Source organism: Cherax quadricarinatus, chromosome 59, assembly GCF_038502225.1.
Source record: "Cherax quadricarinatus isolate ZL_2023a chromosome 59, ASM3850222v1, whole genome shotgun sequence".
Taxonomy (NCBI): Eukaryota; Metazoa; Arthropoda; class Malacostraca; order Decapoda; family Parastacidae; genus Cherax; species Cherax quadricarinatus.
The window spans coordinates 13,318,743-13,343,682 of NC_091350.1; the positions used below are offsets into that span (position 1 = coordinate 13,318,743).

Below are 24,940 nucleotides of genomic sequence, written 5' to 3' on the forward strand. Positions count from 1 at the left end.
GTAATATATCCTCACTATTGCTAGTGGAGTCCTCTTGTTTGCTATTTCCTGTTGTATTTCTTGTTTGCAATATTGGTTTTATCTTATCTTTGACTACACTTGTTTCCCCACTACAGCTCTTGTCCCATATGAGGTCATTTATATGCATTTCTTCCTGCGTATAATTCCCGACTACCTAGACAAAATCTCCAGCTTCATCATTACTGTCTCCCAGGACAGCACCTCCAGCTTCACCATTACTGTCTCCCAGGACAGCACCTCCAGCTTCACCATTACTGTCTCCCAGGACAGCACCTCCAGCTTCACCATTTCTGTCTCCCAGGACAGCACCTCCAGCTTCACCATTACTGTCTCCCAGGACAGCACCTCCAGCTTCACCATTACTGTCTCCCAGGACAGCACCTCCAGCTTCACCATTTCTGTCTCCCAGGACAGCACCTCCAGCTTCACCATTACTGTCTCCCAGGACAGCACCTCCAGCTTCACCATTTCTGTCTCCCAGGACAGCACCTCCAGCTTCACCATTACTGTCTCCCAGGACAGCACCTCCAGCTTCACCATTACTGTCTCCCAGGACAGCACCTCCAGCTTCACCATTACTGTCTCCCAGGACAGCACCTCCAGCTTCACCATTACTGTCTCCCAGGACAGCACCTCCAGCTTCACCATTACTGTCTCCCAGGGCAGCACCTCCAGCTTCACCATTACTGTCTCCCAGGACAGCACTATCAGCCCCACATTTACTGACAACCAGGACATGACCTCCAGCCTTACAGTTTCTGACTACATGGCCAGTATCAAGGGCAGTACCATTCAGCCCAGACTTTTTATGTTCCCATCTGTTGTAGAAAGCTTCCAGGTTGTCTATGAAAGCAGCTTTGATGTTATCCTCTTTTAATACCCTTGTGATTTTAGTCCACAGATTTATCTCCTTTGGGCATACCCAAAAACACTTCCCTGTTTTAATACTGCTTGTAGCTAGTTCTTGGATATCTGCACAAGGGGCGTGACACCAATTTCCACAAAAATGACAATTTATCCATGTGGAAGCCCGTCTGTTTGATTTACTGCAGACTACACAGAGCTTCATAATGATTGATTTACTGTAATTCTACTAGCAACCTCTTGAATACTCTATTAATAACCTCTTTAAGTAAAGCTATAGCTATCTGTATTTCTATTTCTAACTGTACTTTTATATCAGGACAGCTTACCGGAGTACGCTCCTGTAGTTTGTTTTATATTTATTGTTTGTGTTTATAAGGGCGCCTACAACCCCATCCGTTTACAGTCTGCTTTATTGTTAGTTAGTTAGTTTAATATGTTTATTATGCACCCCATACCCATCCTGTGGGCGGTAGTCAAAAGATTACAGAGGTACATAATTGGTCCAGGGACTGGACTCCAAAGTTTTGATAGCTGAGCAAGTTACAGAGGTAATGAACTCACAATTTACAAAGGTAATGAACTCACAATTTACAAAGGTAATGAACTCACAATTTACAAAGGTAATGAACTCCAGGTAAGTCTGGTCACAATCATGACAAGTTACAAAGGTATTTACAGATTACAGAGGTACGTAATGGGTCCAGGGACTGGGCCCCCAAAGTTTTGATAGCTGAACTAGGTACAAAGGTAATGAGCTCACAAGTTACAAAGGTAATGAATTCTGTAGAATGGTTACTTACGTTTATACTTTGGCTACAATCATGAACAAATTTATTGTCCAACGAATCCGTTTGAAACCGGCCAAGGGTTCGACCAGTCGAGGGTTCGGTCCAGTCGAGGGTTCGGAGCCAGTCTGATCTGATCAGTGGGTCAATTATTTAAAACATACTGGTCGGTGATTTGGGCTAACACATGAAGGATCTACTGGAAAATTCTACCCGAGTAATATGTTATTTGATTGATACAAAAGTATAACTTGCGTGTTGAAGAAACCGGTGACTGCTGGCAACTCCTACAGTGACGAACGGTCGAGCCTCAACCCTTGTTTATCAATCGCTGTATCTAGCTTTCCTAGTTTTTCTTTTTGGCCTCCACCACAATAAATGCTATATTATCACTATAGTTGACTGGTGGAAATTTTTGGAGGAGGGACGCTTTTTCTGTAGTAATAATTACTTCTCGTTGTGTATATTGCGACCGCTGGTAACTACTTCCAACTGTGTCCCCTTGTTGCTGTGTCCCATCTCTGGAACATCCTGTCTTTGTCCACCTTGTCAATTCCTCTCAGTATTTTGTATGTCGTTATCATGTCCCACTATCTCTCCTGTCCTCCAGTGTCGTCAGGTTGATTTCCCTTAACCTCTCCTCATAGGACATACCTCTTAGCTCTGGGACTAGTCTTGTTGCAAACCTTTGCACTTTCTCTAGTTTCTTTACGTGCTTGGCTAGGTGTGGGTTTCAAAATGGTGCTGCATACTCCAATATGGGCCTAATGTACACGGTGTACAGGGTCCTGAACGATGTGTGTGTGTGTGTGTGTACTCACCTATTTGTGGTTGCAGGGGTCGAGTCACAGCTCCTGGCCCCGCCTCTTCGCTGATTGCTACTAGGTCCTCTCTCTCCCTGCCCCATGAGCTCTATCATACCTCGCCTTAAAACTATGTATGGTTCCCGCCTCCACTACGTCACTTTCTAGGCTATTCCACGGCCTGACTACTCTGTGACTGAAGAAATACTTCCTAACATCCCTTTGATTCATCTGAGTCTTCAACTTCCAATTGTTACCTCTTGTGTCTGTGTCCCCTCTCTGGAACATCCCGTCTTTGTCCACCTTGTCTATTCCGCGCAGTATTTCATATGTCGTTATCATGTCTCCCCTGACCCTCCTGTCCTCCAGTGTCGTCATGCCGATTCCCCTCAACCTTTCTTCGTAGGACAATCCCCATAGCTCTGGGACTAGTCTTGTCGCAAACCTTTGCACTTTCTCTAATTTCTTGACGTGCTTGACTAGGTGTGGATTCCAAACTGGTGCTGCATACTCCAGTATGGGCCTGACGTAAATGGTATACAGAGTCTTAAACGAATCCTTACTGAGGTATCGGAACGCTATCCGTAGGTTTGCCAGGCACCCGTATGCTGCAGCAGTTATCTGATTAATGTGCGCCTCAGGAGATATGCTCGGTGTTATGCCCGGTGGCCTGGTGGCTAAAGCTCCCGCTTCACACGCGGAGGGCCAGGGTTCGATTCCCGGCGGGTGGAAACATTTCGACACCTTTCCTTACACCTGTTGTCCTGTTCACCTAGCAGCAAATAGGTACCTGGGTGTTAGTCGACTGGTGTGGGTCGCATCCTGGGGGACAAGATTAAGGACCCCAATGGAAATAAGTTAGACAGTCCTCGATGACGCACTGACTTTCTTGGGTTGCTAACCCTCCGGGGTTAAAAATCCGAACGAAATCTTATCTTATCTTATCTTATCTTACCCCCAGATCTTTTTCCTTGAGTGAGGTTTGCAGTCTTTGGCCATCTAAACTATATTGTGTCTGCGGTCTTCTTTGCCCTTCCCCAATCTTCATGACTTTGCATTTGGCAGGGTTAAATTTAAGGAGCCAGTTGCTGGACCAGGCTTGTAGCCTGTGTGTGTGTGTGTGTGTGTGTGTGTGTGTGTGTGTGTGTGTGTGCGTGTGCGTGTGTGTGTGTGCGCGTGTGCGTCTGTGTGTGTGTGTGTGTGTGTGTGTGTGTGTGTGTGTGTGTGTACTCACCTATCTGTGGCTGCAGGGGTCGAGTCTTAGCTCCTGGCCCTGCCTCTTCACCGGTTGCTACTGGGCCCTCTCTCTCCCCGCTCCATGAGCTTTATCAAACCTCGTCTTAAAACTGTGTATGGTTCCTGCCTCCACTACGTCATTTTCTAGGCTATTCCACTGCCTTACAACTCTATGACTGAAGAAATACTTCCTAATATCTCTCTGATTCATTTGTGTCTTCAACTTCCAATTGTGGCCTCTTGTTTCTGTGTCCCCTCCCTGGAACATCCTGTCTTTGTCCACCTTGTCTATTCCAGGCAGTATTTTATATGTCGTTATCATGTCTCCCCTGACCCTCCTGTGTGTGTGTGTGTGTGTGTGTGTGTGTGTGTGTGCGTGTGCGTGTGTGTGTGTGTGTGTGTGTGTGTGTGTGTGTGTGTGTGTGTGTGTGTGTGTGTGTACTCACCTATTTGTGGTTGCAGGGGTCGAGTCTTAGCTCCTGTGTGTGTGTGTGTGTGTGTGTGTGTGTGTGTGTGTGTGTCTGTACTCACCTAATTGTACTCACCTAATTGTGGTTGCAGGGGTCGAGACTCAGCTCCTGGCCCCGCCTCTTCACTGATCGCTACTGGATTCTCTCTCTCTCTGCTTCCTGAGCTTTGTCATACCTCTTCTTAAAACTATGTATGGTTCCTGCCTCCACTACTTCACTTGCTAGGCTATTCCACTTGCTGACAACTCTATGACTGAAGAAATACTTCCTAACGTCCCTGTGATTCGTCTGAGTCTATAGCTTCCAGTTGTGACCCCTTGTCCCTGTGTCCCCTCTCTGGAACATCCTATCTCTGTCCACCTTGTCTATTCCCCGCAGTATCTTGTATGTCGTTATCATGTCTCCCCTGACCCTTTTGTCCTCCAGTGTCGTCAGTCCGATTTCCCTTAACCTTTCCTCGTACGACATTCCCTTGAGCTCTGGGACTAGCCTTGTTGCAAACCTTTGTACTTTCTCTAACTTCTTGACGTGCTTGACCAGGTGTGGGTTCCAGACTGGTGCTGCATACTCCAGTATGGGCCTAACATACACAGTGTACAGTGTCTTGAACGATTCCTTATTAAGGTATCGGAACGCTATTCTCAGGTTTGCCAGGCGCCCGTATGCTGCAGCGGTTATTTGGTTGATGTGTGCCTCCGGTGATGTGCTCGGTGTTATGGTCACCCCAAGGTCTTTCTCCCTGAGTGAGGTCTGTAGTCTTTGTCCACCTAGCCTATACTCTGTCTGCGGTCTTCTTTGCCCCTCCCCAATCTTCATGACTTTGCATTTGGCTGGATTGAATTCGAGAAGCCAGTTGCTGGACCACATGTCCAGCCTGTCCAGGTCTCTTTGCAGTCCTGCCTCATCCTCGTCCGATTTAATTCTTCTCATCAACTTCACATCATCTGCGAACAGGGACACTTCAGAGTCTATTCCTTCCATCATGTCGTTCACATATATCAAAAATAGCACTGGTCCTAGAATTGACCCCTGTGGGACCCCGCTCGTAACTGGCGCCCACTGTGATACCTCTTCACGTACTATGACTCGTTGCTGCCTCCCTGTCAGGTATTCTCTTATCCATTGCAGTGCCCTCCCTTTTACGTGCGCCTGATCCTCCAGCTTCTGCACTAATCTCTTGTGGGGAACTGTGTCAAAGGCCTTCCTGCAGTCTAGGAAAACGCAATCTACCCACCCCTCTCTCTCGTGTCTTACTTCTGTTACCTTGTCATAAAACTCCAGGAGGTTTGTGATACAAGATTTGCCTTCCATGAACACATGCTGGTTTTCATTTATAATCTTGTTCCTTTCCAGGTGTTCGACCACTCTCCTCCTGATAATCTTCTCCATGACTTTGCACACAATACATGTCAGACACACAGGTCTGTAGTTTAGTGCCTCGTTTCTGTTTCCTTTCTTAAATATGGGGACTACATTAGCTGTCTTCCATTTCTCAGGTAGTTTCCCAGTTTCAAGGGATGTTGTGGAAAATTTTTTGATTTTCCGAAACTATAGTGCCTAATAGGTGTTTAATGTGTCTATATGGGTCAAAAATGTATTTGAAAATAAGAGTAGAACCAAGAGTTCCCTTTGCGCATGCGCGGATGTGCGGGGGGGAGAGGCGCGGATTGTTTTGAATGTGGTGAAGAAGCTGAGAAAGCATGGAACCACGAAATTGACATTCACGGCGGCCTAAGGATTAATATAGGCCTCATTTCATAATAAGAAGTGTCGTAACTGTTCCTGGTGGAGAGTGAGGGAACGTGATTTACGGGACCATGGTAATAGAGTGGTAAAAAGTGTGATAAGAGTAGGACGGGGTGGCAGGTGCACGGCCAGGGTGTGTACAGGGGACATACCCGTGTGTTAATCCTTGCTCATCGGCCTCAGATCTTAATGGAGTGACCTCTAATTTGTATAATAGTTATGAGACGTTAAATCGTCTTGTGAATGGTAATGTAATCAGTGATAATAACATTGAGTTAAGAGAATGCGGGATGTGAAATAGAGCGCCTTGCTCCGAGTGAACGTGTGACTCTCGTACCGGGGATAATGGAGATTTATGGAATCACGACTTCTAACCGGGACAAACCGACGGATACCTCGTCCTGCCGGAATGAGAACCGTGTCGGTGTAGCAGGACATCGAAACTGAGATGGTGAATGGAAGAAATAAGGAGTATCAATCACCCACAGTTAAGTAACCCTTCTAGTTATAACAAACCTATGCTGGCCAGTGGTGTTATGTTGTAATTAGATAGGTTATGAGTGATCCAACTACATCAAGTGACCACCAGAGAACATCTGGTAAGTGGTGGGATTATGTATAAATGTTTTCCTTGATGGATGTATCCAGGTGTATCCTACCCCCCTCCCCTTCATTCAGCTAAACTAATATAATCTATACAGTCCACAATTAATTAGTAGCACCGTACTTGTGGGTGCTACCCAATCCATCCTGGTCTCGGATAGATATGGATAAGATTGTGAGGTCGAGGGGACCACTTGGTGCGACCAGGGGTGGTTAAGTTTTCTCACATGTCTACACGGGGTGACTACGGTAAACAATATGATTGTCTCCCAATGAGATTACTGGTATGTATATAATGTTGAGGTACATACAGGTAAGTACCCTAGAAAATTTTCCATAGATGTGTTGAAGATTGTGGTTAGAGGCACGCAGAGCATCTCTGCTCCTTCTCTAAGGACTCATGGGGAGATGTCCAGTCCCATCGCCTTTGAGGTGTCAAGGTCACTTAAGAGCTTCTTCACCTCCTCCTCAGTTGTTCGTATGTCATCCAACACTAGTTGGTATATTCCCTCTTGATGTTCCCTTCTGTGCTGTCTTCCCACAGCCCTTCCTGTCTCTACTGTAAAAACTTCCTTAAATCTCCTGTTCAGCTCCTCACATACCTCCTGATCATTTCTTGTGAGTTCTCCACCTTCTGTCCTTAATCTGATCACCTGGTCTTTGACTGTTGTCTTCCTCCTGATGTGGCTATACAACAGTTTAGGGTCAGTCTTGATTCTCGATGCTATGTCATTTTCATACTGTCGCTGGGCCTCCCTCCTTACCTGTGCATACTCATTCCTGGCTCTGCGACTGATCTTCCTATTTTCGTGTGCTCTCTCCCTTCTGTACTTTTTCCATTCTCTATTGCACTTTGTTTTTGCCTCCTTACACAGTCGGGTAAACCAGGGGCTCGTTCTGGTCTTCCCGTTGTTACTGTTGCCCTTGGGAATAAACTTTTCCACTGCCTCCTTGCATTTTGTTGTTACATATTCCATCATTTCATTTACTGGCTTTCCTGCCAGTTCTATGTCCCACTGGACCTCCCACAGGAAGTTCTTCATACCTGTGTAGTCCCCTCTTTTATAGTCAGGCTTTTCCCATTCAACTCCTGTTATTCTCTCCACTTGCAGCTCTACTATGTATTCAAAGCACAGAACCACGTGGTCGCTAGCTCCTAGGGGACTCTCATACTTGATGTCCTCAATGTCTGAGCTGCCCAGGGTGAACACAAGGTCCAATCTTGCTGGTTCATCCTCCCCTCTCACTCTGGTAGTGTCCTTAACATGTTGGTGCATGAGGTTTTCCAGCACCACGTCCAACATCCTGGCTCTCCATGTTTCGGGACCCCCATGTGGCTCCAGGTTTTCCCAGTCGATCTCCCTGTGGTTGAAATCCCCCATAACCAGCAACTTTGCTCTGCTGGAATGAGCTCTTCTTGCCACCTCAGCAAGTGTGTCCACCATTGCTCTGTTGCTCTTTTCATATTCCTCTCTTGGCCTCCTGCAGTTCTGTGGTGGATTATACATCACTGCAATGACCACTTTGTGTTCCCCAGACTGAAGTGTACCTGCTATGTAGTCTCTTTCTCCCATCTCATCTATGCCTTCCATTTTCTCGAATTTCCATCTGTTTTTTACGAGCAGAGCAACCCCACCTCCCCCCCTGCCCCTTCTATCTTTCCTCATGATCTGGTATCCTGGTGGGAAGATTGCATCTGTTATTGTCTCTGTGAGTTTTGTTTCTGTAACTGCTATGATGTCTGGGGACTTCTCATTGATTCTTTCTTGCCATTCCTCATGTTTATTCGTTAATCCATCTGCATTTGTGTACCAAACCTTCAACTTCTGTTCTAATACTGTAACTGTGGTGCGGGGGGTGGAAACAGAGGGATCGGTATGTGATGGTTGGTTTGGATTGTTCAGTTGCCTTGGGGGTGTCGTGGCTGGAGTCCTTCTGCAGGTGTTTCTGGGGGGTGTGCTTGTCCTTCCATTTGATCCTGGGTTATTCTGCTCTCCTTTTTCATTTCCTCCCATTTCTCCTTTCGTTTTTGAACTCTCTCTTTCATCGTCTTCCTTTCGTCCTGTGTTCTGTCTCGATCGAGGTACACACTCCGGAACTCCTACTTGCCTCTCAGCCGTGCTTTCTCCTGCAGGATCATGGTTCGGGTTGATTCTGCCTTGAAAATTACTTTGAGAGGCCGATTCCTTTTCTTTGTGAACCACCCAATTCTCCGAAAATTTGCCACCTGGGTCATGTCCCCCTCGCCTATCACCTGATATCTTCAATCGCTTTTTTCTCCTCTTGCTTTCTTTCATCATAAGTTTCTCCTTTAGCTTCGTCTAGCCCATAGACAAACATGGATCTCTCCCTTTCCACCTCCCACTGTGACTCCCATTGCATTCTCTGATGTGTTTTAGTTTCTTCCTGTGGAGTGTTCCTTCCTTCAGTCCCTTCCCTAGTTATGGCCCCTATGCTTCTTGGTTTGTCCTTCCTGCTCACCTGTTCCTGGCCCCCACAGGTATCTGGTAAGGTCCTTGCACATGTCCTAGTTCCTTCAATGTCTTCCAACCTCTCATTCTGTCCTAGTGTGCTCCCTGCCTTTGTTTTGGCCCCATGTGGGTTTGACAGGACCTCTGTATACAGTTTAGTTTCCATGCTTCCTTCAGACCTGTTGTCTGTGTTTGATGTAGCCATTGCCGATGCTACTTCTGTAATATCTTTGTGTCTGTGCTGTTTCAGATGTCTCAGCTCCTCTTCTAATCTCTCTATCTTGATTTCTGCTGTTGTGGCCTGTTGCTTCCACCTTCTGCATTCTGCTGCTAACCTCTCTTCCATCTTCCTTTCCAGCTCATCTAGTCTCCTTCCCCAGTCTTCCTCCCTTTTTTTGAGCTCTACCTCCCATTCCTCCCTCCCAGATTCGTCCTTGGAGCCCCTTGTCCTCATCCTGGTTCTAGGTTCCTCCATTGCTCCACAGAAGGGGGGACGGGTGGTTAGGGGGAGGGGAGTAGATGGTTAGGAGGAGAGGGGATGGATGGTTGTGGGGGAGGGGGAGGATGGTTATTGGAGGGGTAGAGATAGTTGGGGAGGGGGTTAGATGGTTTGAGGGAGAGAGGGGATGGATGGTTATGGGGGAGGGGGAGGATGATTATTGGAGGGAGGGAGGTAGTTGGGGGTTAGACGGTTTGAGGAGGGGTTAGGTGGTTTGGGGGAGGGGTAGGTGGCTAAGGTGAGGTGGTTAGGGAAGGGGGAGGGGTGGTTAGGGGAGGGGGGTACGTGTTTGTGTCAAGTGGTGGAGGGTGTACTCACCTATTTGTACTCACCTATTTGTGGTTGCAGGGGTCGAGTCACAGCTCCTGGCCCCGCCTCTTCTCTGATTGCTACTAGGTCCTCTCTCTTCCTGCCCCATGAGCTCTATCATACCTCGCCTTAAAACTATGTATGGTTCCTGCCTCCACTACATCACTTTCTAGGCTATTCCATGGCCTGACTACTCTATGACTGAAGAAATACTTCCTAACATCCCTTTGATTCATCTGAGTCTTCAACTTCCAATTGTGACCTCTTGTGTCTGTGTCCCATCTCTGGAACATCCCGTCTTTGTCCACCTCGTCTATTCTGCACAGTATTTTATATGTCGTTATCATGTCTCCCCTGACCCTCCTGTCCTCCAGTGTCGTCAGGCCGATTTCCCTCAACCTTTCTTCATAGGACAATCCCCGTAGCTCTGGGACTAGTCTTGTTGCAAACCTTTGCACTTTCTCTAATTTCTTGACGTGCTTGACTAGGTGTGGATTCCAAACTGGTGCTGCATACTCCAGTATGGGCCTGACGTAGATGGTATACAGAGTCTTAAACGAATCCTTACTGAGATATCGGAACGCTATCCGTAGGTTTGCCAGGCGCCCGTATGCTGCAGCAGTTATCTGATTGATGTGCGCCTCAGGAGATATGCTCGGTGTTATACTCACCCCCAGATCTTTTTCCTTGAGTGAGGTTAGCAGTCTTTGGCCATCTAAACTATATTGTGTCTGCGGTCTTCTTTGCCCTTCCCCAATCTTTATGACTTTGCATTTGGCAGGGTTAAATTCAAGGAGCCAGTTGCTGGACCAGGCTTGTAGCCTGTCCAGGTCTCTTTGTAGTCCTGCCTGATCCTCGTCCGATTTGATTCTTCTCATTAACTTCACATCATCTGCAAACAAGTAGGCTCAGTAGTGCCCACAATTCGAACATTATCATGCTCATTTAGCACTCTCACTAGTTTAGTTCCATTGGTGTTTGTTATAGACCCACCAATATTCTTATGTCTGGCATTAAAATCTCCAAGAATGATGGTAGGTTCACTATTGATGCGATCTGGTAAAGCATCAGGTCGAAGCTGGTTCGCTGGGGCATAGAGATTAAAAATGTTTATGGAAAAATCGCCTGCATATACTTTGACACCATGATACTGCATGTTAACTCGACTCTGCAAGGAAAGGAGTGAATGTGGCAAGCTCTTTCTGACATACATCACACAACAGTTGGTTGACCTTAGGTTATAAGCTGCATATCCAGGCAAGTTTGGTGGATATGCAGCTTATAACCTAAGGTCAACCAACTGTTGTGTGATGTATGTCAGAAAGAGCTTGCCACATTCACTCCTTTCCTTGCAGAGTCGAGTTAACATGCAGTATCATGGTGTCAAAGTATATGCAGGCGATTTTTCCATAAACATTTTTAATCTCTATGCCCCAGCGAACCAGCTTCGACCTGATGCTTTACCAGATCGCATCAATAGTGAACCTACCATCATTCTTGGAGATTTTAATGCCAGACATAAGAATATTGGTGGGTCTATAACAAACACCAATGGAACTAAACTAGTGAGATTGCTAAATGAGCATGATAATGTTCGAATTGTGGGCACTACTGAGCCTACTCACATATATGGTGGCATACTAGATCTGTGTCTTGGATTTAATACATCATATACGATGCATGACTCTGTCATAGTTGATGATCTTCTATCTGATCACTTCCCAAGACTAACAACTGTCAATCTTGATCACATCTCCAGCAATCAAGGAGCTAAATACAGAAGGAGGAAACTTATTCTCAAACCAGAACACAGAGACAACTTTATTAACCACTTGGATCAATGGCATAAGAATTACGAGCCCATTGGCACACAAAAATTTAATGATGATTTAATTACCACTATTGAGAGTGTTCTCACAGATCAAGTGGGCAGGAATAGGAAACAAAAACCCTCCACTATAAATAACAATAAAAACCAATGTAAATACTATAATGATCCACAGCTGCGCAATCTAACACATGCAGCTAGGAGGATTGGTAAAGCATACCGTGAATGTAGAACCCCAGACCTGCACAGAACGTTCCAAGCTGCACTAACAAATGCAAGGAATAGAAAGGAAGAACTTAGGCAACAGGAATGGGAACAGTTTGTTAGTGGATTAAATAGGTCCACCCCTTTGAGTTTGGCTTGGAAAGGTATAAATAAAATAACCAGGAAAAAGACTGGCAATGTTGCTCATCCCTTTCCTCTTGAAAAAGCAAATGACCTCATAAATGACTGGTCCAAAATATCCAGGCATGAAAGCCTTCCATCTCATGAAATACAAGAATAACTACCTGTCTGTATAGCCTCGGAAATATTCACTAACACAAATAATAATAATAATAATAATCTTTTGTGTAATCAAGACGACACCAGCAATGTTGTGCTGTGCACAGGAGTGATAGCGTCATCTTAATCATCGGTCCTCGAGAAGTTCAACAGTAGGCGCTGTTGTATAGAAACATTCTTAATTTTTACCTCATCACTATAAATAGACAAGTAGCTAACGCTACGTACTTTCGTGCAACCTGGACACAGGAACGTATTTCTGACATTTATAATTCAATTAAAACCCCAAAACTTGAATTATTAGAGCTTAAAATAATGTTTTCCCTGTTTCCCAATAAGTTGAGTGACTCACTTGTATTCCTTGGTGCAGATTCTCTCTATGATGGGTGCTGCTGGGTAGAGTCTCAGCACCTCACTGACCACAGCATCCAGGTAAGGCAGTGTCATCAGCCGGTCATGATCCACCTGTCCGTCGCTCCTGTCATATTGCCACCACGTTTACTTTCCCCCTTTCTATATACCTCATTCCTGCTCTGAATGACCCACTCGGGTTTAGAATTATTTTTATGATTATTATAACACCAAAATTCTACTTTTCTCTCAGTGAGTTTATTCTTAGGATTTTACCTCAGTTGTCCAACTCAAAACAATTATCAACCAACAATGGGTAGCTATTAGAAAAATCCCAGCAAAACTTAAGCACCGCTCTATACCACTGTTCAAATCCTCTAGTCTACTAAATATAAATGCCATATATACTACCGTTCACTCTACGTCTTTAAAACATTACACTGTGATGCTGACCGAAGATACTTGCTGGAACACTGACGCAACACAAACATTACACTGTGATGCTGACCGAAGATACTTGCTGGAACACTGACGCAACACAAACATTACACTGTGATGCTGACCGAAGATACTTGCTGGAACACTGACGCAACACAAACATTACACTGTGATGCTGACCGAAGATACTTGCTGGAACACTGACGCAACACAAACATTACACTGTGATGCTGACCGAAGATACTTGCTGGAACACTGACGCAACACAAACATTACACTGTGATGCTGACCGAAGATACTTGCTGGAACACTGACGCAACACAAACATTAAATAAGAAATACCTGGCCAACACCTTAACCTCCATATTGTAGAAACTCGATGCAAAGAAAAGGGACAAAATTGTGGAATAATTTGCAAGAGGAATTAAGAAAATTGTAACTCTCTTAATGAATTTAAACTTACAAAAAATAGTGTGGTTAAAGTATTTTTCTGAAACAATTTGTAATGTAACTCATAAATTGTCATTATACTTTTACGTCCAAGTTACATATTACACCATGTTCATTTTTATTTAAATTTAATTCTGCCTTTTACTACTGTTATTCCATCATTATTTTCCTACATTATCAACTGAACCCAAACTTGCCAGATTAATAAGTACGTCATGGGTTATGACACAAAGTGACACATGTCTCAACAGTGACACAAGGTGACACATTTCTTAACCTAACAGTGACACATGACTTAATTTCAGAAGGTGGCAACACCACTTGAAGGCTTCCTCGAAGATTATATCTGGCAGCGTTAGCTTGTGCACTACAAACTACTGGGCAGTTAGAGCCAGGACCACCTCCCTCCTGAGTGTGGCCTGGACAGGTAGACAGGTTGTATACTTACTGAAGTAGAGCCAGGACCACCTCCCTCCTGAGTGTGGCCTGGACAGGTTGTATACTTACTGAAGTAGAGCCAGGACCACCTCCCTCCTGAGTGTGGCCTGGACAGGTTGTATACTTACTGAAGTAGAGCCAGGACCACCTCCCTCCTGAGTGTGGCCTGAACAGGTAGACAGATTGTATACTTACTGAAGTAGAGCCAGGACCACCTCCCTCCTGAGTGTGGCCTGGACAGGTAGACAGGTTGTATACTTACTGAAGTAGAGCCAGGACCACCTCCCTCCTGAGTGTGGCCTGGACAGGTAGACAGATTGTATACTTACTGAAGTAGAGCCAGGGCCACCTCCCTCCTGAGTGTGGCCTGGACAGGTAGACAGATTGTATACTTACTGAAGTAGAGCCAGGGCCACCTCCCTCCTGAGTGTGGCCTGGACGTGTGGGTGGTGAGATAGCAGGTGCAGAGCCATGGCCAGGGTGTTGGCTGTGTTCTCGTAGCCAGCCAGCAGAAAGAGTATGGACTGAGCAGCCATAGTGTCGTTTGACAAACCTCGCAAACAATAATATTGTTAAAAAATAGGATGGTAACCATGTAATTTATAAATTCCAATAATAATTAGGATGATTTACAAATTATGTGCAAATTGAAAATTAAAACTGGATGACTTTTCGGTCTATCCTGAACAGATATCAGGTAACTTCATTTCAGGTGAAGTCCCTTGATGTTGATGAAGGGTCCTTGATCCAAGGAACTAGAGTTATATAATAACGGGTTTAGCATTTCCCCAAGACTATAATAATAAAATCACTAGCTATACACAAATAGCCCGCATATAGGAGAGAGAACTTTACGGCGACGTTGGGGTCCGACTTGAACCGAAACGTCGTGGTCAGTTCCCCTTTCCTATGTGCGTGTTATTTGTGTATTGTTTCAGTCACGGTATTGTGCCATTTTTGATCTTTAAAGTCACTAACTACTTGATGATAGTCCAGGATGGACCGAATTGTCATTGGGATTTTTATTTCCATTTTTGGGATTACTTATAAATCATGGATTTCAGTACATAGTATACACACATAGTATACACACACATAGTATGAACATTAAAATGGTATAAAATACCGACAGATTGTTAGGTAAGACACATATGCAACAGTTAGGTATCTTTATTTTGAAACGTTTCGCCTACACAGTAGGCTTCTTCAGTCGAGTACAGAAAAGTTGATAGAAGCAGAAGATACTTGAAGACGATGTAATCAGTCCATCACCCTTAAAGTTTTGAGGTGGTCAGTCCCTCAGTCTGGAGAAGAGCATTGTTCCGTTGTCTGAAACAATAAGGGTGATGGACTGATTACATCGTCTTCAAGTATCTTCTGCTTCTATCAACTTTTCTGTACTCGACTGAAGAAGCCTACTGTGTAGGCGAAACGTTTCAAAATAAAGATACCTAACTGTTGCATATGTGTCTTACCTAACACACATAGTATACACACACATAGTATACACACACATAGTATACACACACATAGTATACACACAAAGTATACACACATAGTATACACACATAGTATACATACAGTATACACACACTATACAAACATGTCGTCTGCTTGCTACAGTAAGTGCGCAAGGAACAGGATTCAGAAGAAACAAAACAACAGTGAAACCGCGAAAAAATGGTTGGGAAATATAGCTCGGCAATTGTTTTTTTTTTTATGGAACAAGGTTATTATTTTGTTATACTTGTCTCTCCTTTGATTTTGGTTTCCATGAGCATGTCTAGGAAGTCCCCCCGTCGCTGTCCAGTCTCCTGACGTCTGGTGATAGTGTGGGTCGCTACCTCCCTGAAGAATTCGAACTCTGAGCTGGTGAACTGTAGCCCCAGGCTATGGGCTACTTCAGCCACTCGGGGAGCCATTAACAAGATTATTACCTGCAGAAAAAAGGCCATATGAATTATAGCTATACCTATGTGATTTATGGTTATTCGCACATGAATTACAGTTACTTGTAAGTGAATTATATATTTCTATACACGTAAATTAATTTCACAATGAGTTAATCTGACGTGACTGTATGTTCCGTGCAATAATAATACTAATATCTTTATTTCTACAAGTACATGTACAAGGTATATAGGCCTAACTGACATTAATGACATACTGTACATTGAAAGTTGCTTGTTATGCAGAGCATTTCGGACAAATTAGCTCAATTTTGTCCCAGGATGCAACCCACACCAGTTGACTAACACCAAGGTACCCATTTTACTGACTGATGAACAGAGACGGTAGGTGTCTTATAGATACATGCCCCTAGATACATGTGATCCTAGGCAAGCCTCAGTGACCCTGGATTACCCTGAGTGACCGACCTTGAGTGCCCTGACGGGAGAGAGCTGGAAGATCCTGGTAGCCATAGTGGGAAAAATGGCAGCTTCTTTGGTCAGCGAGTCACACTCTATACCGAAGGCGCAGGAGGCGATGGTGTCCATAGTGTATTTGCCACACAGCTGCCGCGCCTGCAACACACTCACACAGCTCAACACTACATATGTAACATATCCTGTGTGATACAGTATGACGGGAAAACATATAGTTAGTTTTTGTTCCCACTATGTAACTGTTATAGAGAATAGGGTGACAGCACATTGCTGGTGCAGCCAAGTTTCCTAAATAAAAAAAATCTTAGTAGCACCATTAACTCTACATCAATGCGTAGAATAAAAATATATTAGGATTAGTAAACCCGGGGAGTTAATAGCCCAGAAAAACCCCAGAGGGCTAATAACCCTGGATAACCCAAATGGGTTAATAATTCACGATGGCCCAAGAAAATTAAGTAGTGTGACTTATTTCCATAAGGATTCTTATTAGGTCCTCTTTAGAATACGATGCTAGGTGACAGGGGTAGCAGGTGTTAGGAGACTTTCTCATTCGTCTCGCCGAGCCCGAGAAACGAACCCGGGTCTTTTAGGCTGTGAGCTGAACGCACTATCGTTGAATTACAGTTAAATTGATCGTATATTAAGTAACTTTTAACTTACTTCAACAGGTGCCCGGGTTGCTGTACTCCGCGCCACAGTGAGCAAGTGCTGTGCCTGGGTGTAGAGAAGAGCATAGAAGCGGCGGGTCTTGGTGGCGGTGAAGGCTGGGGACACAACCCCCCGCAACATGCGCCAGTGCGCCCCCCGCGCGTTCGTCAGCATGTCGTTAGCAACGGGGCTCACCTGAGGTCAAGGAAAACAGTGAAATATAGTTAAGCATATCCTTGGTGTGATCATTTTCTGTTATTTTGCATCATTACTAACTTACCCCCTTACACAACCTTGCTAAGATTGACGTAATGTCAAATTACTTAATTTGACTAAGAATTTTTATAACTACATTTGACACAGCAGTATATATACACCGAGAAGTGTATATCTGTCAGTGTTTATATGACAAACGTTTAGTTTAATCCCAATTTTAGGAATTAAAGTATTCTTGAATGACGGGAAACAAGTGACATGTGTGTCGTTACACTCTGAACCCCATTAATTAATTATTGCGACCCCTGAGCGGGTCACAATGTATATAATGCATATTACCTGTTCATATAATTTTATATTGCTTATATTTGCAATATTAGCTAAATCGTAAATATATTGCTTTATATTATTATTTGACTTAGTTATATTATTAGGTAGGATGTAACATTTATATATTATTCAGTGCTCATAGTTCGAGTGTTAAGTAGCTGACAGCATTGTCTAACAATCGCTTCACTCGTTATGCTGCTGGCTTCTCTGTGTTGCTGGGCAGCAGCAGTCCACGGAGAGTCACGTGATAAGGGGGCGGTGATCACAGCTCACCTGGAGTAGTCTGCCTGGCCTGCACTCTGTCTATTGTCGGTTGGACGTGCTTCTAGCAAGAGGTCCGTCTACTTCTCTCTCCATTGCTGGCTCTTGTTGGAAGATCATCTCTGTCGCTTTCTTGTTGTTGGTTCTGTGTAACTCTGTTCACAGAACATTGTATAGACTTAGTGATTTTCGACGTTGTACTGAGGTTGTGTGTCACATAGACACTCTGAGAAACTCAGGTCCTGAGCTGTAGCTTCTGACCTAACTTGTACTGGTATCTGTGTACTGTCGCAGTCGGGAATTTTCTAATGCTGAACTTAGATTCAGTAGTATAGGAGTTTTGTGACTTGTGGAGGATCTGCAGATGGTCCCTACTTAGTGTCCTTATATTATCTCCTTGTTCCTGATTCTGTGTCGCTGTTGCTTGTTATATTGCTGTTCGGCTTACCAGTCGTTTTATTCTTCAAGCAAGCTGTTCTGACTGCCAGGTTGGTCAAGAAGTTAGTTTATGTGAGGCCTTTTAGTCAGTCACTGGTTAAGTCTAGTCGATTCTTGAGACATAGCGAACTACTTAGAGCACTTACACACATACACACAAACTTACTTGTAAATATATGTATTATGTTATTATATGTTAACAATGTACCAGACGGTACTTAAAAGCCATTAAGACGTGATGTGTGCCTTCAGCACAATACTACTGTACACGCGAGAAGTGATTACTTTGATTATATTGATTACTATAATTTACTTTGATCTTATACACCTAGACAACTTTATTGTTATTAATAAACTTATTAAACTTTAATTTCTTTAGTTAGTAGCCTACCAGTTGTAATCCTGAAGCACTATTGAATCTGACTAAATTCTAATGGATAATTGGACCAGGATACTGACTACTTGTTACAAAAACCCAGTAACAGGCTGGATGCTAGAAGGGCAGACCTTTCTAGTATTCACTGGAGATCTCTAACAATATTAGATATCGCGTTTTTTGTAACATTAACCAACCAATATTTCACCAGATTTTCTTGTGGCAAGAAATGGAAAAAAACTTTTCCATTGAAACATTTATTTCTGTATTAAAAAATAGTATAAAATGAAAATTCACTCTTTTCGTGAAGACTAATGAAATACGAATGTACGAATTCTTAGAGAAGTTAGGTATGTAAAGCCATATTATTTTACGTTAAGTAACACCCAGGGAAGTGTGTTACTTGATGTAACACTTCCCTGTGTGTTAGTGAAAGTGTTCACTGAGGGTAAAGTGTTCACTGAGAGTAAAGTGTTCACTGAGTGTAAAGTGTTCACTGAGAGTAAAGTGTTCACTGAGGGTAAAGTGTTCACTGAGGGTAAAGTGTTCACTGAGAGTAAAGTGTTCACTGAGAGTAAAGTGTTCACTGAGAGTAAAGTGTTCACTGAGAGTAAAGTGTTCACTGAGGGTAAAGTGTTCACTGAGAGTAAAGTGTTCACTGAGAGTAAAGTGTTCACTGAGAGTAAAGTGTTCACTGAGGGTAAAGTGTTCACTGAGAGTAAAGTGTTCACTGAGGGTAAAGTGTTCACTGAGGGTAAAGTGTTCACTGAGGGTAAAGTGTTCACTGAGGGTAAAGTGTTCACTGAGGGTAAAGTGTTCACTGAGGGTAAAGTGTTCACTGAGGGTAAAGTGTTCACTGAGAGTAAAGTGTTCACTGAAGGTAAAGTGTTCACTGAGGGTAAAGTGTTCACTGTGGGTAAAGTGTTCACTGAGAGTAAAGTGTTCATTGATGGTAAAGTGTTCACTGTGGGTAAAGTGTTCACTGAGGGTAAAGTGTTCACTTAGGGTAAAGTGTTCACTGAGAGTAAAGTGTTCAGTAAAGTGTTCAGTAAAGTGTTCAGTAAAGTGTTCAGTAAAGTGTTCAGTAAGTGTTCAGTAAAGTGTTCAGTAAAGTGTTCACTGAGAGTAAAGTGTTCACTGAGAGTAAAGTGTTCACTGAGGGTAAAGTGTTCACTGAGAGTAAAGTGTTCACTGTGGGTAAAGTGTTCACTGAGAGTAAAGTGTTCACTGAAGGTAAAGTGTTCACTGAGAGTAAAGTGTTCACTGAGTGTAAAGTGTTCACTGTGGGTAAAGTGTTCACTGAGAGTAAAGTGTTCATTGATGGTAAAGTGTTCACTGTGGGTAAAGTGTTCACTGAGAGTAAAGTGTTCACTGTGGGTAAAGTGTTCACTGAGAGTAAAGTGTTCACTGTGGGTAAAGTGTTCACTGAGGGTAAAGTGTTCACTGAGAGTAAAGTGTTCATTGAGGGTAAAGTGTTCACTGAGGGTAAAGTGTTCACTGAGGGTAAAGTGTTCACTGAGGGTAAAGTGTTCATTGAGGGTAAAGTGTTCACTGTTCACTGAGAGTAAAGTGTTCACTGAGGGTAAAGTGTTCACTGAGGGTAAAGTGTTCACTGAGGGTAAAGTGTTCAAGTGTGTTCACTGAGGGTAAAGTGTAAAGTGGTAAAGTGTTCACTGAGAGTAAAGTGTTCACTGAGGGTAAAGTGTTCACTGAGGGTAAAGTGTTCACTGAGTGTAAAGTGTTCACTGTTTACTGAGAGTAAAGTGTTCACTGAGGGTAAAGTGTTCACTGTTCACTGAGGTTAAAGTGTTCACTGAGGTTAAAGTGTTCACTGAGGGTAAAGTGTTCACTGAGGGTAAAGTGTTCACTGAGAGTAAAGTGTTCACTGAGAGTAAAGTGTTCACTGAGAGTAAAGTGTTCACTGAGGGTAAAGTGTTCACTGAGGGTAAAGTGTTCACTGAGAGTAAAGTGTTCACTGAGAGTAAAGTGTTCACTGAGGGTAAAGTGTTCACTGAGAGTAAAGTGTTCACTGAGAGTAAAGTGTTCACTGAGAGTAAAGTGTTCACTGAGGGTAAAGTGTTCACTGAGGGTAAAGTGTTCACTGAGGGTAAAGTGTTCACTGAGGGTAAAGTGTTCACTGAGAGTAAAGTGTTCACTGAAGGTAAAAGTGTTCACTGAGAGCAAAAAGTTCACTGAGAGTAAAGTGTTCACTGAGGGTAAAGTGTTCACTGAGGGTAAAGTGTTCACTGAGGGTAAAGTGTTCACTGAGGGTAAAGTGTTCACTGAGAGTAAAGTGTTCACTGAGGTTAAAGTGTTTACTGAGGGTAAAGTGTTCACTGAGAGTAAAGTGTTCACTGAGGGTAAAGTGTTCACTGAGGGTAAAGTGTTCACTGAGGGTAAAGTGTTCACTGAGGGTAAAGTGTTCACTGAGAGTAAAGTGTTCACTGAGGGTAAAGTGTTCACTGAGGGTAAAGTGTTCACTGAGAGTAAAGTGTTCACTGAGGGTAAAGTGTTCACTGAGGGTAAAGTGTTCACTGAGGGTAAAGTGTTCACTGAGGGTAAAGTGTTCACTGAGGTTAAAGTGTTTACTGAGAGTAAAGTGTTCACTGAGGTTAAAGTGTTCACTGAGGGTAAAGTGTTCACTGAGGGTAAAGTGTTCACTGAGAGTAAAGTGTTCACTGAGGTTAAAGTGTTTACTGAGAGTAAAGTGTTCACTGAGGGTAAAGTGTTCACTGAGAGTAAAGTGTTCACTGAGGTTAAAGTGTTCACTGAGGTTAAAGTGTTCACTGAGGGTAAAGTGTTCACTGAGGGTAAAGTGTTCACTGAGAGTAAAGTGTTCACTGAGAGTAAAGTGTTCACTGAGAGTAAAGTGTTCACTGAGGGTAAAGTGTTCACTGAGGGTAAAGTGTTCACTGAGGGTAAAGTGTTCACTGAGAGTAAAGTGTTCACTGAGGGTAAAGTGTTCACTGAGAGTAAAGTGTTCACTGAGAGTAAAGTGTTCACTGAGAGTAAAGTGTTCACTGAGGGTAAAGTGTTCACTGAGGGTAAAGTGTTCACTGAGGGTAAAGTGTTCACTGAGGGTAAAGTGTTCACTGAGGGTAAAGTGTTCGCATAGTAAAGTGTTCACTGAGGGTAAAGTGTTCACTGAGGGTAAAGTGTTCACTGGGAGTAAAGTGTTCACTGAGAGTAAAGTGTTCACTGAGAGTAAAGTGTTCACTGAGGGTAAAGTGTTCACTGAGGTTAGTGTTCACTGAGGGTAAAGTGTTCACTGAGAGTAAAGTGTTCACTGAGGGTAAAGTGTTCACTGAGAGTAAAGTGTTCACTGAGGGTAAAGTGTTCACTGAGAGTAAAGTGTTCACTGAGGGTAAAGTGTTCACTGAGAGTAAAGTGTTCACTGAGGGTAAAGTGTTCACTGAGAGTAAAGTGTTCACTGAGAGTAAAGTGTTCACTGAGAGTAAAGTGTTCACTGAGAGTAAAGTGTTTACTGAGAGTAAAGTGTTCACTGAGAGTAAAGTGTTCACTGAGAGTAAAGTGTTCACTGAGAGTAAAGTGTTCACTGAGAGTAAAGTGTTCACTGAGAGTAAAGTGTTCACTGAGAGTAATACTTCAGACCCACAGCTCAACTCATTTACAGGTTGAGGTAATATCCTGCCTCAACTCATGTACAGGTTGAGGTAATATCCTGCCTCAACTCATGTACAGGTTGAGGTAATATCCTGCCTCAACTCATGTACAGGTTGAGGTAATATCCTGCCTCAACTCATGCACAGGTTGAGGTAATATCCTGCCTCAACTCATGTACAGGTTGAGGTAATATCCTGCCTCAACTCATGTACAGGTTGAGGTAATATCCTGCCTCAACTCATGTACAGGTTGAGGTAATATCCTGCCTCAACTCATGTACAGGTTGAGGTAATATCCTGCCTCAACTCATGTACAGGTTGAGGTAATATCCTGCCTCAACTCATGTACAGGTTGAGGTAATATCCTGCCTCAACTCATGCACAGGTTGAGGTAATATCCTGCCTCAACTCATGTACAGGTTGAGGTAATATCCTGCCTCAACTCATGTACAGGTTGAGGTAATATCCTGCCTCAACTCATGCACAGGTTGAGGTAATATCCTGCCTCAACTCATGTACAGGTTGAGGTAATATCCTGCCTCAACTCATGTACAGGTTGAGGTAATATCCTGCCTCAACTCATGTACAGGTTGAGGTAATATCCTGCCTCAACTCATGCACAGGTTGAGGTAATATCCTGCCTCAACTCATGTACAGGTTGAGGTAATATCCTGCCTCAACTCATGTACAGGTTGAGGTAATATCCTGCCTCAACTCATGTACAGGTTGAGGTAATATCCTGCCTCAACTCATGTACAGGTTGAGGTAATATCCTGCCTCAACTCATGTACAGGTTGAGGTAATATCCTGCCTCAACTCATGTACAGGTTGAGGTAATATCCTGCCTCAACTCATGTACAGGTTGAGGTAATATCCTGCCTCAACTCATGTACAGGTTGAGGTAATATCCTGCCTCAACTCATGTACAGGTTGAGGTAATATCCTGCCTCAACTCATGCCTCAACTCATCCTGCCTCAACTCACAGGTTGAGGTAATATCCTGCCTCAACTCATGTACAGGTTGAGGTAATATCCTGCCTCAACTCATGCACAGTTGAGGTAATATCCTGCCTCAACTCATGTACAGGTTGAGGTAATATCCTGCCTCAACTCATGTACAGGTTGAGGTAATATCCTGCCTCAACTCATGTACAGGTTGAGGTAATATCCTGCCTCAACTCATGTACAGGTTGAGGTAATATCCTGCCTCAACTCATTTACAGGTTGAGGTAATATCCTGCCTCAACTCATGTACAGGTTGAGGTAATATCCTGCCTCAACTCATGTACAGGTTGAGGTAATATCCTGCCTCAACTCATGTACAGGTTGAGGTAATATCCTGCCTCAACTCATGTACAGGTTGAGGTAATATCCTGCCTCAACTCATGTACAGGTTGAGGTAATATCCTGCCTCAACTCATGTACAGGTTGAGGTAATATCCTGCCTCAACTCATTTACAGGTTGAGGTAATATCCTGCCTCAACTCATGTACAGGTTGAGGTAATATCCTGCCTCAACTCATGTACAGGTTGAGGTAATATCCTGCCTCAACTCATGTACAGGTTGAGGTAATATCCTGCCTCAACTCATGTACAGGTTGAGGTAATATCCTGCCTCAACTCATGTACAGGTTGAGGTAATATCCTGCCTCAACTCATGTACAGGTTGAGGTAATATCCTGCCTCAACTCATGTACAGGTTGAGGTAATATCCTGCCTCAACTCATGTACAGGTTGAGGTAATATCCTGCCTCAACTCATGCACAGGTTGAGGTAATATCCTGCCTCAACTCATGTACAGGTTGAGGTAATATCCTGCCTCAACTCACATATGAATTTAAGTGTTGTTATCGTACCTCATCTTAATGTAAACCTCAGTCTTATCCAAGTTACGCTATAACTCCCCAGAATGCCACCCACAACTCTTCGCTAACACCGAGGTACCTATTTACTGTTAGATGAACAGAGACAGCAGGTGTCAGGAGAGTATAAGACTAACACTTAAGCATCTAATGAATGCTAGGTGAACAAATGCAACAAGTGTAAGACAATTTGCCTATTCAGCTCGCTCTACCTGGGAATCAAACCCGGGTCCTATCTAGAAGGGGGAAGCACTGCAGGGGGTTCCTACCTTTACTAGATCGAAGGTCCTACGGTCAGCGAAGTGTTGGAAGTCCTTGATGAGAATGTCCCTGAGGATGTCTGGATTCCCCACAACCAAGCCAGGCTTCAAGAAGTCGTAGTAACCACACACGTCCCGTCCGTTGTACTTAAAATACGCTTCCTCAAAGAACTGATCATACACAAAGTGTAAAAAATTTAAATTTTCCGAATTTTGTAAAACTAACACATAATAATAATAATAATAATAATAATAATAATAATAATAATAATAGGTCGCTCTCCCTTTCAATAATTAACATAGAAAAGAAGAACATAAACATTCAAACTTAACCAAGCGTTACTGAGAAGTTTTATGTCGTCTCTCTGGTGTAGTTTATATATAATTTAGTCTAAACATATTTACAGTTTTTTATTTTGGGGACAATTGCTCCGATATGGTAAACATGAGAAAATTAAAATTTCATCAGAGTATAAAACAAATTCTGGCCACAAAATAGAGCGAAACACCAACGTCAAAGACCTGGGAGTGATCATGTCGGAGGATCTCACCTTCAAGGACCATAACATTGTATCAATCGCATCTGCTAGAAAAATGACAGGATGGATAATGAGAACCTTCAAAACTAGGGAGGCCAAGCCCATGACACTCTTCAGGTCACTTGTTCTATCTAGGCTGGAATATTGCTGCACACTAACAGCACCTTTTAAGGCAGGT

At 43.5% G+C, this 24,940-nt stretch overlaps 1 protein-coding gene across 3 annotated transcripts in view; it reads right to left on the minus strand.

Annotated features, from left to right (window-relative positions):
* The window catches only part of LOC128705798 (cytochrome P450 6j1), a 102,770-nt gene that overhangs the window by 29,492 nt on the left and 48,338 nt on the right, over positions 1-24,940 (minus strand). For all 3 annotated transcript variants that reach the window (XR_011393653.1, XM_070097748.1, XM_070097746.1), the window contains 6 exons: positions 24,233-24,394; positions 16,870-17,052; positions 16,198-16,344; positions 15,567-15,756; positions 14,216-14,372; positions 12,495-12,620 (listed from right to left, as the gene is read on the minus strand). Coding sequence is in view for 2 of the 3 variants with exons in the window: in XM_070097748.1 (XP_069953849.1) it covers positions 12,495-12,620; positions 14,216-14,372; positions 15,567-15,756; positions 16,198-16,344; positions 16,870-17,052; positions 24,233-24,394 (965 nt within the window). In the remaining variant the exon portion in view is untranslated. The remainder of the gene's footprint in view (positions 1-12,494; positions 12,621-14,215; positions 14,373-15,566; positions 15,757-16,197; positions 16,345-16,869; positions 17,053-24,232; positions 24,395-24,940) is intronic.